The following is a 17,237-nucleotide window of genomic DNA, read 5'->3' as shown; positions in this document are numbered from 1 at the left end:
CTTTCAGCTCGCCTTGGATACATCCTAGTAACCGCTTCTTACCACGAGTTGTGAGGTTTGTTTATTCGGAAAAACTTATATCCTACCGTTGGTGGAAAATTTCATCACTTGTATTCTTTAGTCAGACACAGTGTTGAAGTGGTGAAAAGTTCGCAAAATGGCACAACCGTACGTAATCCGGGTGATGGAAGAGATGGGCTTGGGTACGGATGGAAGCTTCATACCCATTGCCAGCGAGGAGAACAAGAAACTCCTGGAGAGCGTCAATCGATTGGGCGATCGAAAAACGGAAGTGCTCGATCGGGTTCAGTTGAGCAACCAGCGGTTGGGAAACTTGCAAGTGCATTTGAAGAACGCTCGGGTGGAGTTTGATCAGAACCTAAAACTGCTGAGCGAGGACAAACGGCAAATCGACACGGAACATGGGATGCTCAAGGTGGCGGAAAACGATAGCGGCCGGCTGCGAAAGCTCGCCAAGGAGGTGCAGTACGGACGGGAGGAGCTGGAAAAGCATGACCAGCGGACACAGAGTAGGTTCGATGATGCAATAGAACGGAGAAAACCTTCCATTATTTGAATTCTAAATTGGAATTTATGCTTAATTTTAATGGATGATGTGGTAGGGTAAATGATCTTGGTTTGTTCGATTTGGGGTGTTTTTACGTAACTAGTAAATGCAAATTGAATTTTCTTCATGAAACTCACATATAATCGATACGAGTTTGGGTTTGTTGAAAAGCCCCAAGTCTATAGTTGCAAATACTACCATAAGGCGTTGAAATTATTCAAATTTTCTATGTTTTTTAACGATTTTCCTCAAAGAGGAATTATGATCATGGTTTGACCACTTCTGATCATGGTATGTCTAAAAAATGATCATGGTTTGTTCAGATTTAGAAATCACCATTTTTGAATGAAAATATTGGAATTCTCAAGTAGATGTTGCATTTATTATTGCTTTAGTTTACTGTCATCATATTAATCCATTCATAATTTGGGCTTTCTTCAGAATATCGCATTTTCTTGGGCATTTTAAAAGTGTTCACCTCAAGACACTCAACATAAAGAAACTTTATTTCTGCTGTACGCGAAGGACACACTAAACAAACTGCAGCGCGCCAAGCGGTTGCCATAGAAATCATATGGACAGAACAACATTTTTGAATTGGACAACTCATGAATTGAGTTCATCAAACTCAGAATTGAGTTCATCAAAAAGCGTTAATTTAATGGTTTAGCTATGTAAATATCATACAAATGGTGTGCAGGAATGATGTTTACAATATTTGTAAGTGTTATAATCCAGAAAAGGTCTGAATACGTGCGAAATAATCATCTGGTGATCGATTAAAAGGTAGCTCAATTGAGGGAAAAAAAATAAATATACCATCCGTAAAAATATACTATAAAACTACTGTAAATCATGAAAAAGACAATTTTATTTATATGTTTTGAAACATTCGAATACCTGATTTGACAAAGGAGTGTTGAATTAGAGCATTCAAAAAAGTGGACAAACCATGATCACATTTTGAATCATTTACCTTATTTGATCTGCAGTGAAAATGTGCATGTGATTTCGCAGCCCGGACAGGGGCTTTAGACCGCATTTTAATGAAATACATTCTATAAAAATCATTCTATGATTTACAACTAAAATACTGTATTATGTTTTTCTATACAACAGGTTTCACAAATTGATCCTATAGCTTAGAGTTTGCCACCATCACAGACCGAGAATAATTCAGTTACTGTTCTGGTTCGACCCACGGAACAAACAGTTAGTGAGCGCCATTCCGCAGGAAAGACAATCCCTACACTGAAGTCCTGCGGATTTTATCAGTTTCACGTTTTCTGGAATACTGTTGCTGCTACATTTCACATTAGCTCTATTCTGCTTTGATACTACCATGTGTGCATGGCCATTCAATTGCACGATAGCACACAAAATTTAGGTTGAGAGATTTGTTGTGTGCGATCAGGCAAACCATCTACTCTAATATCAATTCTAAATTCAGACGATTTGTAAACAAGTAGCCCAAATATCACGGAAATTTTAGTCAATTTGGGCAATGCGAGAGTTTCATTTCCAATGTTGGAGGACTCCTGTAATAATCACCCTTATTCCTATTTTTCGTTCGAAAGTTTTGTCAAAGTTTTAGTTAGAAGCAGGATTCGAACGAAAACGAGAATGTCTCTTTGAGAGTAGTAGTAATAGAATTAGTATTTGGCGATCTTTATGAATAGATGAAATGACCTTGACGAATCGATTTTCTAAACGACGTAGAGATGGATTCACTGACTAAATCGGTATTATAGAATCGATACTTTTTGAATCGATTTTTGATTCATTTTTCAATTCATCTACTTATTCAGTGTGGTCTTTTCTTTGAACAGGAAATAACAGTTTCAAAAAAGCATTTCCAGAGCATTTAGCTTATGTCACCATGGAGTCATGCAATTATGTCAAAGCCAATTCTTGGGCGATAAACCTTCAAAGTTGTAGTAAACAACCTTTCGGCTGGTACTGATGTCACTATTTATTTCTGTGATCGCATGAGCCACTGATTACAGTACATCGCTCCCCTGAATAACTGCCGCAAGTTCTGATCCTGTCAGCATTTGTACGGAAGTAAATCGCATAATAAACAGACTGGCTTTGTCAGCAAGCTTATTAAAGCGATCCAAATGATGACATATATATATATATATATATATATATATATATATATATATATAAAATTCTCGTGTCTCGGCTCGACCTATTTTGACGAAATTATGCACAAAATAAACTATATATGATACCGTTAGGATACCGATTACCATATATTTAATACTGATTAAAGTGACCCTATGCAAAAAAAAAATCTGAATAATTTTATTTTTGTAAAATTTTTCTTCAAACCGTATATATATATACAGTAGGGTGCCAATGTGGGAAAAAATCGACCCTTAAATTTCGAAAAGTTACCCTATACAAAATGTTCACCACCTCGAAAAAACACCCTATGCCAAATATCAGCTCAATCGGACATAAGGGAGAGTGGCGCAAAGTGGTCAGAGTTTGAGTTTTTTGAAAATCGAAAAATCACCCAAGGGGGGAGTAAAGGAAATCGGGGTTTTCGAAAAAAAAAAATTATTTAAATTAAATCCGCCATTAAATCCGCCAGGATGAAGACACCCAATAACAAAAAAAAAGTTGGATTTTTGTAGTACAGTGGAACCTCGATTATCCACGAGCGGATGATCCGCGGTGCGGTTTATCCGTGGAAGTGAGTTCCATAGTAATTCTATGGACTTTCCCGGAATTGATCAGTGAGTGATAGGCTTTTGCTATTTTGTTTTGGTTATGGCTTTTACATTAATTGACCCCTGGTGTGTACGACTTTACAGATGCATAGTTTAATGATGCCTGTATTCATAAAACTTAGTTATCATGCCGAAATATTTTTTTTTTGTGTTCGAATCTCATTTTTAGTAATTTATTACGTTATCCGCGATTTTCGTAATCCGCGGAGGCCTTGCCGCACTATTCCGCAGATGATCGGGGTTCTACTATATTCACGACTTAAGTGCGGGTTGAATTCAGCTTTTGCTCTTGATGACAAAACTGTTTTTTTTTTCGAGAACTCCCAAGGATTTCTGAACATTGAAACGAACAACAATTTCTTCCATGAGTGTACGGGCCGTATCTCTGGAGATCTATTTCTTGCAATGATGTTGTTCTTCATTGATGTCTGGTAATTTTTGTAATGCGCTTCTTTTGAGTTGTCTGGAAAGTTCATGCTGCTACTGTTGATTAATTAAAAGACAAGATTAATCTTTCATGCACATGAATTAGTAGATTCGCTACAGATGTCGAAAATCACCGAAATCACAGAAACAAAACATCACGAAAAACATGCATGCAACATGCAAACATGCAACACTGCGTGGACTACATATTAACCCATATTACGGAACCCGATCGGATTTGACATATCGCAATCCGACGAAATAAACTTTTGCATTCCGCATTTCAAGGTTGCAACATTTGTACAATCCGATAGGATCTGACTCGATCAGATTAAGGGGGATAGAGACCGAATTTCGGACGTTTCTTCGAGCTCCGAAAAAGTAAAACAAAGAATATTTTTACCATCCATTATATCACTATTCGTTTATCTATCTTTCAACAATAAAAAATATATCCATAATTAGAAGCTGATCAAGTGAGGGGGTTCAAAAAAAAGTTTTGCCATGGCGTACAAGATTCCAGCACTTCAGGTTCTCGAACAAATCGAACAGATTCTGAATCAGTAAAGATGCTACTATCGCATGAACCTCGGACAAGTCAAAAACGTGTTTTTTGATAAAATGGCGGTAATTTGAAGAAAAAAATGCTGTTTAAAACATTTTTTCAAGTTTCTTGATTTTTTTAAAATAGTAAAGTTACAAAATCATGATTTTTTATAGGTTCATGCGATAGAAAGATACATACAGATTGTATTCATATAAACATAGATCGGATAAGTAGAACTTGAGATATCGTGTAAGCCAGTTTGAAAAAAACATGTTTCGAGAAAAACGCGTTTGAAGTTAATTGTTATGGCCGTACTAGATAAGATATCGCATCACTAAAATGGCTATAACTTGGTAAATAATGAGATTTTCGAAAAGGCTCTCCTATGGTATATTCTTAAATGTCTGAATTAGAGAAATATGATGAAAAGAAATTGATTTTTTCAAAATTCTAGACTAGAATACCCTCTTAAAGAACGCAACATTGTGCTAATTTCAAATCCGACCGGATTCCGGAATAAGGGTTTGTTTTACCGAAAAACACTTGAAGGGACTTATCGCAATCTGCGATTCGTTTCATAAACGCGACAAAAATACATATTTGTAACGAATTGGAAAGGGCAAATCATTTACAAGAATGTTGAGTTAAAAAAATCTTAGCAAGTGAATGGAACCCCGAAGCAGGTTTTCGCTTGAAGAAAGCTATGGCTGGGTCTGGTAGGACTGGAAGAAAATCTGTATCATGAGCATCTACCAAGCAACTAGTTCCGATGAATTCCAACAAGTACTGCTAGCAGCTGAACGTTTGAAAATCAACGATCCAGAACGCTTCTAGGGCACTTCTAAAACTCCACCCGCCTTACACACCAGATATTGCATCTTCAGATTCTTAACTGTTAAGATTCTTGTAAGAACTTCAACTTACTGCATAGCATAAGTTCTGAGAGGATGGAATTCTCAAGTTGCATGAAGGATGCTGAAATACTCAGTTAAAAACGGTGCATCTATGATCGAAAAAATGTATGTCTACAAAAGTATGCTTTTGGTTTTTTCCTTAGAATCGGCACCAAGTTTTCAGGACAATATTTAGCATGATTTAACAATTATGAGTTGAAGGTCAACGGAATCATCGATCACGATGATATTGCAGATGTTTTGTTTTTACTAGGTTCATTATAGCCATCAGGCACTACCGAACCTGTAAAAGCGAAAGTCATTGTTGTTTAGACGAGAAAATTTTCAAACAAAGTGCTTGATTTCATTGTCTGATTTTTTGAAAACTCAAACAGCCAGCCAGCTTTAATAAAAATCCTCGAGAATAAGCTCACAATCGATATTTTAAAATGGATATGGAGATAACGTAAATAGAATTCGGAAAAAAATTATGAGCTCCCGGACAATGTTGAAAAAAATCGAAGATTTCAAGACAAATCGTTACCATTGGTAAGGCTATAATTTTTATCAATATACATATGGAATAGAAAATAGAAACAAACCTGAAATGAAATTTAAGCGAAAAAAATAGAATTTCTTGATTTTTTCCTTAAAACCGGAGGAATGTCCACGTGGACAACAGGGGGAGGGGTATAAGAAATGTCCACGCTTGTCCACGGAGGGGGAGGGGGGTGTCTAAAATCATGCTTTTTCTGTCCACGTGGTATGTGGACAGCCCCTTAAAAGACTTAGTGCCAAAATATTTTGTTTTTCGAGATAACAGTAAATCTCGAATGCATTTTAAGACATCTGGCATCAATTTTTTTTCGAAAACCCCGATTTCCTTTATTCCCCCCTTGGGTGACTTTTCGATTTTCAAAAATCTCAAACTTTGACCGCTTTGCTCCGATCTCCCTTATGTTCGATTGAGTTGATATTAGGCATAGGGTGCTTTTTCGAGGTGGTGAACATTTTTTATAGAGTAACTTTTTGAAATTAGAGATGACAATTTTCATTGGCACCCTAATATACAGCCATTCCATGCCAAACCGATATGTGATTCTCAGATTTTCGTGAATATAACCCCAAATTTTAAACCCCATCCCATATTTTTAATCGCGATTTTAGTAGATTTGTATAAACAATATTCAAATTTTAAAGTGTGTCAAACCCTAGAATATGTGTGACTATAGTGCAAGCAAGAAGGGTTTCTTTGACGAAAAGTCACAGGAGGGTTGTGTCTGAGACACGACCGCATAGTTGACGTAGGATTCCGTTAGGCTATCTGTTGATTTTGGATATGTTTGAAGAATTACATCGTTAAACTCTTTGATAATGATTTGGTGGCCCTGAAAATGGCCGTTTTGTTTGGTTGTTGGGTATTGTTTGTTCACTCCACCAGTGTTTACCGAGTGATGATGACAGAAGAATGGTGAACAGTCGTTGGATGGTGCGTATGATGTAAAAGACACCGAAGTGGAACGAGCTATGATGAAAACCGCCCTCTGTGATCCTAGACGAGATGCCTCCTGTGATGAAATAAGAAAAACTCACCAATGTGAGTATATAAGATAATTACCAATGCCGAACAAAATTATTAATTTTTCTCATCAGTTACATCAAAACATGTTACTTTAATATAGAGAAAACATATTTGAAATGGAAAAGGTAATTTTATTTTATAATTTTTACTTTATGAGTGTTTATTCAACCCAGTGCGAATTTTAATTGGACTAACAACACCAAATACTATATGTAGATCATATGGGAAATCTTTTTTTCTAATATTTCTTCGCCTTTCCAATTTTTCTATCCATATAAATTTTCCTTGGGTGAAATGAACACAACAAAATAGACAGCTTAAACCAAATGACTCGTTCTCGAGCGGGAACATACATTGGTTTTTATTTATGAACATTGAAATAAATCGTTTCATATATGAAGTCATTTTTAACACAACTGCTACCATATACAATTTTACACTTACACTCGGCTAAATTTTTCACAAGACGGTCATTGATATGAAATTTCATGAAGCAACCAACATTAAAGTTCCAAATTTAAATTTTATTTGCTAGAATTTATCGTATCACTCACCTTACTTGCAATACAAAAATGCCTCTGACTTGCATATATTCGCAATGCCGATTTCCCCCAGGCAGCTTGGCTTTGATGTCTCTGTTGGGGAACACATTTCGGAACAAATGTTCCCCCTACTTTGATGTATTTGTAATGTCGATTTCCCTCATGCAGCTTGGTTTTGATGTCTCTGTTAGGGGCCTTTCGCATGTGTCGTCAATTTCGACCAATCAGAAGTGGGTATTTCCGTTAGGATAGGGGTTGAGATTTTTCAATAGTTCGATAGTTATTTTCATGACATATATTATTTTCTTCAATGTAAAAAATTGTTATGGAGTGCCGAAATCGATTGACGCAAAAATTTCATCAATCCATCATGAAATGACTTAGCAATAAGCGTTTGAAATTGGACAATTTTCACGATGTGCTCGATTTTCGATTTTCAATTTGTACCCCAATATGTTCCCGAAAGACGTAATCCTACGTAAAAATTACCCCAGCCGTTCTGAAGAAAACACAACAGATATTGCATAAACATTTAACATCGAAACCCCGCCACAGCTACTTCATTCATTATGAACATCATTTATCATTTTGAATTAATATTTCTGAACATGCGGTTAGAGGAGACGAAACAAACAAGAGAATGGAGGGTTCTAGATGGATGTTTATGTGTATCGTATGATGATTCCATGCGGCCAGGACAACGTCATTCTACGATTTCGTGAGCAGTACCAAGGTAGAGGTAGAGAGCGAACGACTACGATTCTTACGACACAATAAACAGGAACGGCGTAAGGAAGTACAAAGTAACACATTTACTTGCGAGACGCTATCATAAGAAATGCCGACACAACCTTTGCTTTTGCCAGACCAAGACGCAATGCACATAACATTACAGTACGCGCGTTCCAACACAGTCAAACAAGTCAGTTCTACATTTGTCATCGCAAATATAAACAAATCAGACTATTTCACGAACACTAACAAACCACCGAGTTCGTGAAACTGAAAACTTTTTTTTTTATTACAGAGTCAGTTTGGCACTAACTCAGTTTTAAAAACGAATTCGCTATGAGTTGATTTCATCAGGTGCGCAAATGCTTTAAAACGTGAAGCGACCCTAATTCCTCCATATATGTATGTAGAGACGCTTGGAGAATGCTTCGCTCCATTTTTTCATATTTCATTGAAGCACACTTGCGCTTTGTCGTCAAGATCCAAAAGTGCATCACCCTTGTCGAAAATCGAACACTTCTCTAATTACATTATGTTGTTACCGAGTCTATATTTTTTTTCCGTACATCAATTTTGTTATTTTTGTGCGAGTGAAACAAATCTCAAGTTTCCATTCGGTTCGTGGCAGTTCAACACACACGGGACATTTTTTGATTACTCGGCGCATAATTATTTATCGGCAGATATAGCGGGGTAACTCCAAGCGCCTCCCCAGAAATTCGAAGGTAGAAGAATTAGTTTGTAGAATTAATTTCGGAAAAATAGAAGAGTCGAGAGTTGCACGCTAAAACGATTGGTCGAGTTTTAGTTGTATGAAAGAAAGCCAAGACCGTTCAGGCAACGCTACAAGTGGTGACAGCGGTGGGATGCTGTCCAAGTGGGGACAGCAGCCCACCCATCGTGGTGTTTACAAAGTGTTGATTTCCTTGAAGGTAATCTGGGAATCGAACAGAATCCCTAGTTGAGAAAATGTGCGTGGACAGAGATTGTAGTGAAAGAAGAAAAAAATCGAAAAAAATATGAATCAGCATAATGCGGTACAAGAAGTGACGTTCGAAAATGAACATATCGTAGTGAAAAAAAAAAATGTGGGAAGTTATTAGTATAGTTGAGCCAAGTAAAACCATCCCCCTGTGGTAGTGATCTCCAAAGAAGAAAATTCCTGTAATGAAACGATTGTTCCGGATCGATCGAACAATAAGGATATGCTGTCGAGCATATACAGCAAAGTGAAAAACATGTTGAAGAAAAATGATTCCCACACGGAGTCGGTTGGAGAAGTTCATTTGGTTGAGCCATCGTTGTCTGCTGAGAAGTTTGATTCACGATTCATGTTTTCGCTGGACTGTGGTCCCGAGATGTCTATCTACATCGGATCAAATGTGGTAAACTATCCGTTGGTCAAAGGAGGAAGACAGGAACAAACGTCAGTTCTCGGAGGAGCAAATGTGAGTCGGACAGACAGTAATCTCACTGCGATACGGATCTAACAAGGTGACAATCTAGAGGAGCACTAATTTCGGTAATACTAGACATAGGAGCTATATGATATTCCATCAACTTTCCCATAAAGCATTAAAGTTAAAAAAATTATCAAAATTAAAAGCCAATTAATTCATCAAGGGAAATAATCGTATTAGATGCGAGGCAGTTATTTTTTTGTCAATATTTAGACGATTGTCATATTTGGAAAATATTCAAAGTTAACATGAAGTATCTAAATCGGATTCCGCGTTCCATGATCTTTTATTATGTACTGAAAATCCAACACTAAAATAAATAGAATAGCAACCATGTTTGGAAACCAGATAAAGAATTCTAGTAAATTATGTAAAACAAATAATGTGAGGTCGTGCGAGCTGTATCTTGTCGCCAGATCGAATTTAGTAGTCACCCTTCGGGCCCGAGGAAGGCAGCCCAATGTGCCGGTGAGAGACGTGTTGGCTCGGTTAGACCTTGATTACATGTCCCATATATATGTTTTCCTTAAAGCTATAGATCTTCGTGTGTGATTGTCCTTATACCCTTAGTTTTTCTTTTCCTTTTCCTTTGTGAGAGATCGGATCCCTTCTTAAGAATAAGATGAAATGTAAATACATGTTAGATATAAGATAAGTTTAAGAATTGAGTGTGATGAGTGTGATTGAGAGTGTGAGTGTGATCATTGTCAACATATCCTCATATCCCCTCCTTTTCCTGAAGAAAATATGTCACCCTTCTAAACTCGAGTTGACCGCGAGTAATCGGTTTCCTATATTATTAACATTAGAATTAAGGAAAAATGTATATATACTAGTAACAATACAGTAAGGAGTTCGGCTCCTTTAAACCTATGTAACTGAGCCTGTAAAAATAAACGATTTAAATAAAAAAAAAATAATGTGAGACCGATTTAAACCTTGCAAATCGTTGGTTCAAAGTGTAAAAAAAACAGATGTAATATATGAAAAATTTATATAAAAGCTAGACTACTATAAACGAAAAAACAATTGTTGGCGACTGCAAACTATTTCATTGTAACAAATTAGGACAGCAGTGAGAAAGTGAAAAGGACCAATTTTTTTTTTCTCTCAAAACAACCAAATTTTAAAAAAGTGAAAAGAAAAAGCTTTTTCCTAATCAATTCAAATCAACTGTTGGAAGTATAATCAATTTTTAAATAAATTAGGAGATTTTTAGAATAAGAGCGATACAATGTGTGTGAAAGGAAACTATGCACCTAGAAGAAAGTTGTACGATCTAATTCTTCTAATGCTTCAAGAATGTAATACACAGACTGAATTAATTTAGCAGAGAAATTTGAACCCGGCATAAAAATATGAATCAAAGAAGGGATAATTATTATTTAACAATATTCCGTCAATTCTGGGAAGACTGCTTATTCTGTTTAGAAAGACACAATCATATCTCCCGTACTTTAATTGTATGGACAGGGAAAAATGGGGAAATGTACTTATCGATAATTTGAATAGGTGTGATTCTAAACTTTACATACACACTTTGAAGTGGGATTTTAACAAAATGTAAAATGTTGAGGCATATTTGTCTACAGCCAATTTATAACAAAAATGTGTCCATCAATCGCAATAATAGCTTTTGAATGTACCGAAGGGCTGGAAAACCAGGAATGAATTACTGTAAGGACATGTATGCCCCAATACTTACTTAACAGTTCATCAGTAACTGAAATGTGGGATTATCGAGAATAAAAATGTAAACAAAGTAGCGCTATAAAAGTGAAGAAGAATCATGGGAGATGAATTTACCTCCAACAATAAAGATTGAAATGAAGAAAACTAAATATTGAAGAAGATGAAAGATTAAAGATTAAAAGAATATGAAAGATTAAAGATTAAAGAATTAATGAGAGGGAGATATATTCAGCAAGAATGATGAAAATAAACATATTGCACCAAGAAATTTTTAAATGAAGCTGTACAAGCTCATCAACAATGATCGATAAGACTTTCGGGGAAGCTTTAAGGAGATATGACCATTTTTGTTTCCATTTAGAATTGGGGAATTACAGAGTTGAGGGAGTATGTTTTATTTTAATTACAACCGAAAAAAAAAATCATTTAAGTTCTTATGACTGAAAAGAAAAAAATCAAAAATCAAATACATTTATCTAATTATTACATTATTGTATAATCTGCTTGCAATAACCTCTTCAAGATTATTACAAGCTCTGTAAGTAAGGGGGGATGAAGCGACCCTAATTCCTCCATATATGTATGTAGAGACGCTTGGAGAATGCTTCGCTCCATTTTTTCATATTTCATTGAAGCACACTTGCGCTTTGTCGTCAAGATCCAAAAGTGCATCACCCTTGTCGAAAATCGAACACTTCTCTAATTACATTATGTTGTTACCGAGTCTATATTTTTTTTCCGTACATCAATTTTGTTATTTTTGTGCGAGTGAAACAAATCTCAAGTTTCCATTCGGTTCGTGGCAGTTCAACACACACGGGACATTTTTTGATTACTCGGCGCATAATTATTTATCGGCAGATATAGCGGGGTAACTCCAAGCGCCTCCCCAGAAATTCGAAGGTAGAAGAATTAGTTTGTAGAATTAATTTCGGAAAAATAGAAGAGTCGAGAGTTGCACGCTAAAACGATTGGTCGAGTTTTAGTTGTATGAAAGAAAGCCAAGACCGTTCAGGCAACGCTACAAACGGCGGCGAAAGAACAGTGAGTGCGCGAAAAAGTTTTGCACGTATTCTTCAAGAATAAGGATCTGTCACATCGGGCCGTCGAAAAAAAATTGGGAATCGCGAATTTCACTGTGTCTGCTATCATAAATTGGTTCGCAGAACGTGTGACTGTTGATCGGAAACAAAGATCCGAAAAAACAAGTTGTCAGGTCAACGAGAACGATCACAAACGCATGGTGGGGCCTTTGAACGGAAATCGAACGCCTCAGATGTGGTTAAAAAATTGCATGTGAGCAAGACTTTCGTGACGAATACGAATACGAATACGAAAACAAAACTCGAGCTGGACTACGTACGTTTAAGGTTCAGAAGACGAGACATATGTGAAGGCGGACTTCAACCAGATTCCAGGAAACGAAGATGTCGAAGTTCGCCAAGAAGTTCTTAATTTGGCAAGCGATTTGTACGCGAAAATGGAGAGCACCTTTCGTTACCGCAAGCACCATGAATGGACAGGTGTATTTGAAAGAGTGTCTCCAAAAGCGGTTTCTCTCTCTCTCCTGAAGGCTCACGACGATCTGACGATCTTCTGGCCGGATGTGGCATCGTGGCAAAACAAGCGAAAAATCTGTCTGTAAGGCCATGGTTGTCAATAGAGAAAATCCACGAAGAGAATCGATCAAAGCTGATGGGTCTTTTTCAAGGGTTACGAGAGATTTTTCGTAAGCTGAATGCAGGTTTTCATGAACTATTCCAGCTGGGTGATTGAAATGTGCTCATTTTCTATGAACTTTGACGAGCAGAAATCGTTTGTAGAAATTCATAAAAAAGGGACAAGTCTTCCTTTGAGTATGGTCGGCTTTTTGACACCCTTAGGGGAATTATGCCACCGCGACAGTATCTTTCTCCATTCGTGCTTGACAGGTCCAAAAAGAACAAGTCTACTGGTTGCGTTACATGTGTTGTTGGAGGAAGGCATATGAACTAGATATTTTGATTCTTGCCACCTCTTAATAACAGCTGATGACAGGAATTGAACCAATCCCCAAAAACGTTCTCATCAAACCAAACAGAAGAGATGCTCTTTCTGGTCCATTTTGAGTCCACGAATTCCACAAGAAATTTGACACGAAAACAACGTACGGAGCATGTGCTCCCGTGCTCGAGTGGTTAGCGTAACACATTATCATGCCGGGGGTTCGGGTTCGATTCCCGTTCTGGTCGGGAGAATTTGTCGTCAAAGAAATTTTCTCCGACTTGCACTTTGGTCACGGCGTATTCTAGAGCTTGCCATTCAAATGCGTTCAAGGCGTGTTATTTGGCACATAAATCACAACTCAGTACTAATAAAAATGACGCAAGTAATACTACGTTGAGACGGCGAAGTTCCTCTAGGAACGTAAGAGCCGTTTAAGAGAAGAAGAACAACGTACGGAAGAATCAAGTTTCCGGCGGCACTTCTACAGAAGGATGACTGAAGTGACTGATTTGCTGAAATTCTAAATGTTTTCGAAATTTTTAGCCCCTTGTTTACAAATGGCTTCTTTTACCCGAATTTAGTCGTTAGGTCCCAATTAAAAACATTTTGTGATGTCCTTGCTGCAAGTGGGTCATGTAGTTGATGACAGTTCTGCATTGATATTTGCTCCGCAGATATTGATTTTTTGCGCCGCGAATCTATCTCGCAAAAATCGACTCGCCCAATCCATTCTCGGGTATGTTGTTTACAGATTCGGAAATAATTCGATTTTGCTTATTGAGACAGTTCTTATGATTCCCTGTAGATCGTTCGCTCCGACATGGAATCCCCAATTGCTATGGATTTGCTGCAGCTTGTTCTAATTGCACAACACTAAACGCGGGACGCGACAGGACACAAGACTTATTGTTCTTACAAACGTAAAAAGGATATTAAATTTACATTTTTATTCGACCGGTTCCGGGCTCGATGCTGCCCATCTACGGGACGATGTCCGACTGATTACAACGAAAAAGAAAAATAGCTATGTACTGGTGTAGTACGCGTCGAATAGAATTCAGATCATTGGATGTTCGGTTTCGTCAAGTTGAAAAAAGATTATGTAATCGGAGCTTCAAATTCATTCATAAGCGGCGGCTCAGCAGTGTGGATGAACATGGATTCCCATGCATTAAGATGAGACGCCACACTTCTGAGTTTCACATTGTCCCAGTCAATTTGATGATTTGTTCTAATTTGTCCTCATTTATTGAAGCCTTATACTCTACACTTCAGACGCCTCCACTACCGTTCTCTTACCAATTTTAACCTTATCCGGGCACTTCGAAAGTGCATCGATGGGCAGAGAAAAATATTTCCCAGATCCATCCAATTGGCGAAACGTACGCACCATGTTTACCGATCATAACCTGAAAAACAACAAAGTGCTACTTTGGGTACAAAATCGATATGTACCCTGGCTATGTATTATTTCATATTATTTCATTAGCAAAAGTAAAATGAATATACCCCAAGTAGCTCCCCGGATCAAGAGTAATGTCGTCCGACAGTAGCTTTATCCTAATCTTAAATATAAACAATTTCGTTTTCATTTTAAATCCGCCAATGCTTTATTTCTTTCAAATCCACGAGTGTTTATTATAAAATATATTATTTTTAAAAAAATAGTAATATCGGTTCTTTTTAATTTTCTCCACCAGAGGAGATGGCCAAATACGCGGCCAACATGGAGCGATTCACCGAGCGGATCAAGTGGGCAAAGGTGGCCCTGGTCGAGTGGAAACAGGTCATGGGAAACGGCGATGAGACCAACCAGCTGATCGCCAAGTACTGCAAGCAGGATGCCAGCAGGGCGGAAGCTCTGGAAGCGAAGCGAAAAATTCTCGAAGACAAGGTGTCCAAGCGACGAACATCGTTGGTAGGGCTGACCGAGGAGTACCGTTCGCTGGAGCAGGTTCTCGAGCGTACCTCGCAGCTCTACAGACAGGCTCACCAGGAGCGGCGACATCTGGTGCTGACCTGGAAAGAGGCCGTCAAGCATATGAATCAACGAGAGGGGGACATCAAGATGGTTGAGGCGGAAATCGATTCGGCCCGCGAGATGAGTGAGCTGCTGAGTGAGGATTTGCGAGCGCAGGTCGAATTCCTGGAGGAACAGCAACGCAACAACAAAGAGATCGAAATCGGCATTGCGGAGCTGAACGTTGAAGTCTCTAAGCTTAGAAATCGTTTGAATGTATTGACGGATAGTGTCCAGTTGAAGACGAACGAGTATCAGATAACGAGGAAAGCAGTTCAGAATGTGTCGAACAAGTTGACCGGAATGCGTAACAAAACCCGCCAAGCGTTAATTGAGGAAGCTGAGAAGGAGAAGCATATCCATACAAATTTGAGCCAGCTGGAAGAACTGAGAGAGAAGTATGACAACTTCAGGAGTAAAACACTATGCGCACAGGAACGCTTGAGGCAACTCAATGAAATTGTCGAGCAAGAGGAGAAACAGATGAAGGTGTTGAGTGATGAAACTGCGCGATTGTCCACTGCACTCTACAGGGCTCAAACGCAGCTGGTCGCATTGAAAGACGAGGAAAAATTGCTGCGAATTGAGGTTCACTCTTTGGAGTCCGGAGTCGGTAAGATTAAGGCAGCGATGAAAACCCAAGCTAAGGAAATTATCCGGCAGACTGAGATTTCGTATAATGTGGATTACACTATGGAAAAAATGGAGGAAAGAATAGCGAATATGAAGGGAGAGAACAAACAAGAGGGTGCCAATCGGGCCCATGCGAAGCTGGTTCAAGCTGAAGCTATCTACCATGCTCGAAAGCAGAACCATTCGTTGCTGCAGGCGCAGATAGCCAAAATCCAAATCGACTTCCGAAATTTGAATGCCATTTATCAGCAGGATTGCGTCGAGATTGAACGCATGATTGGAAAATTGAAGGAGGAAACGTTGATAGTAGAGGGAGGCGATAAGAAACTGAGACAATCCATAACGGAAAACCAAGAGCGGTTAGTAGAGAAGAGCTTGCTGAAGATGAGAATCAGTCAAATGGAGTCGCGGGTGGATAAACAGAACGACAAGATGTACACGCTGGAGCGACATCGAATGGAGTTGGAGACAGCGATTAACGAGAGACTTATTGATATCCATTCCCAAAAGGATATGCTCATATTGAAGAAGAAGTATTTGCAGGATGAGAGAGCCCAACTGAAGGCAGATATAAGTGAAAGGGCGTTGAAAATCGAGCAACTTAAGAATCGCTACGAATTGTCACTTGACTTGCTCGGTAAAAACGATGACGGAACAATAGTGACAGCTACGCAGATCAAGATTCAGAACGCTCAAGAGAAATACATGTTACTGAGAGAAGGTAGCGAATTGAACGTGAAAATTCTTAAAGCAGAGGAAGACCTTAAGGCACTGGAGAACACATTGAAACTGATGAACTTTTCGAACGAAAGCTACAAGCGTGGATTCCAGAAGGTAGATGCGGACAATCCCGACATACAGCAGATGAATCAAATTCAAAACGATTATTGTAAGGCAGTTACAGCGCTAAAAAGTGTGCGAACCGACTTGGTTCTCAACACCGAAAATCTCCACAATTTGAACGAGGAGAGAGAGGAACATGATAAGGCGTTGGAAGCGGCTCAGAAAACTCGTCTTGATAATAACGATATTCTGTTGAAGATTCAGAAGGAGCTTCTTGGTCAGAAAACGAAAATTCAGCGAGCTGAACGTGAGCTTCGGTTGGCAATTAAAGCCGCTAAAGGAAAAACCCACGACGAAGATTTGCTAATGACATTCCAGAAGGATATAAATTTGAAGGAGCTCGAGGAGAGGAATAACATGGCCCTGCATCAAATGGCGGATTTGATTGAAATCGTTTCGGAGATGAACCCAACCGTTCATAAATACTTTTACGACAAAGGACTTCGGCTGCCGGCGATTCGTCGTACCAAGAGTCAAATATCATGGCGTAGCGAAAACTCGCCCGGATCCGATTATAGTGGCCGTGCAGATACTGTTTCCTCCAAACCTGGTGAGTGTAACTTTTCTGGACA

General features: G+C 38.4%; 1 protein-coding gene across 2 annotated transcripts in view; it reads left to right on the top strand.

Annotated features, from left to right (window-relative positions):
* Positions 1-80: 80 nt before the first annotated feature.
* LOC129775298 (coiled-coil domain-containing protein 39) overlaps positions 81-17,237 on the top strand; it is a 17,762-nt gene continuing 605 nt past the window's right edge. The window contains exons 1-2 of one of the 2 annotated variants that reach the window (XM_055779866.1): positions 81-530; positions 14,870-17,215. In XM_055779866.1, coding sequence (XP_055635841.1) covers positions 158-530; positions 14,870-17,215 — 2,719 coding nt within the window. In that variant the 5' untranslated portion in view covers positions 81-157. Of the gene's footprint in view, positions 531-9,330; positions 9,480-14,869; positions 17,216-17,237 lie in introns of those variants that run through there. The other variant, XM_055779867.1, reaches the window with a different exon arrangement.

Source organism: Toxorhynchites rutilus, chromosome 3 (genome assembly GCF_029784135.1).
Source record: "Toxorhynchites rutilus septentrionalis strain SRP chromosome 3, ASM2978413v1, whole genome shotgun sequence".
Taxonomy (NCBI): Eukaryota; Metazoa; Arthropoda; class Insecta; order Diptera; family Culicidae; genus Toxorhynchites; species Toxorhynchites rutilus.
Note: the sequence above shows the minus strand (reverse complement) of the source record. Positions and strands in the feature narration are given on the sequence as shown.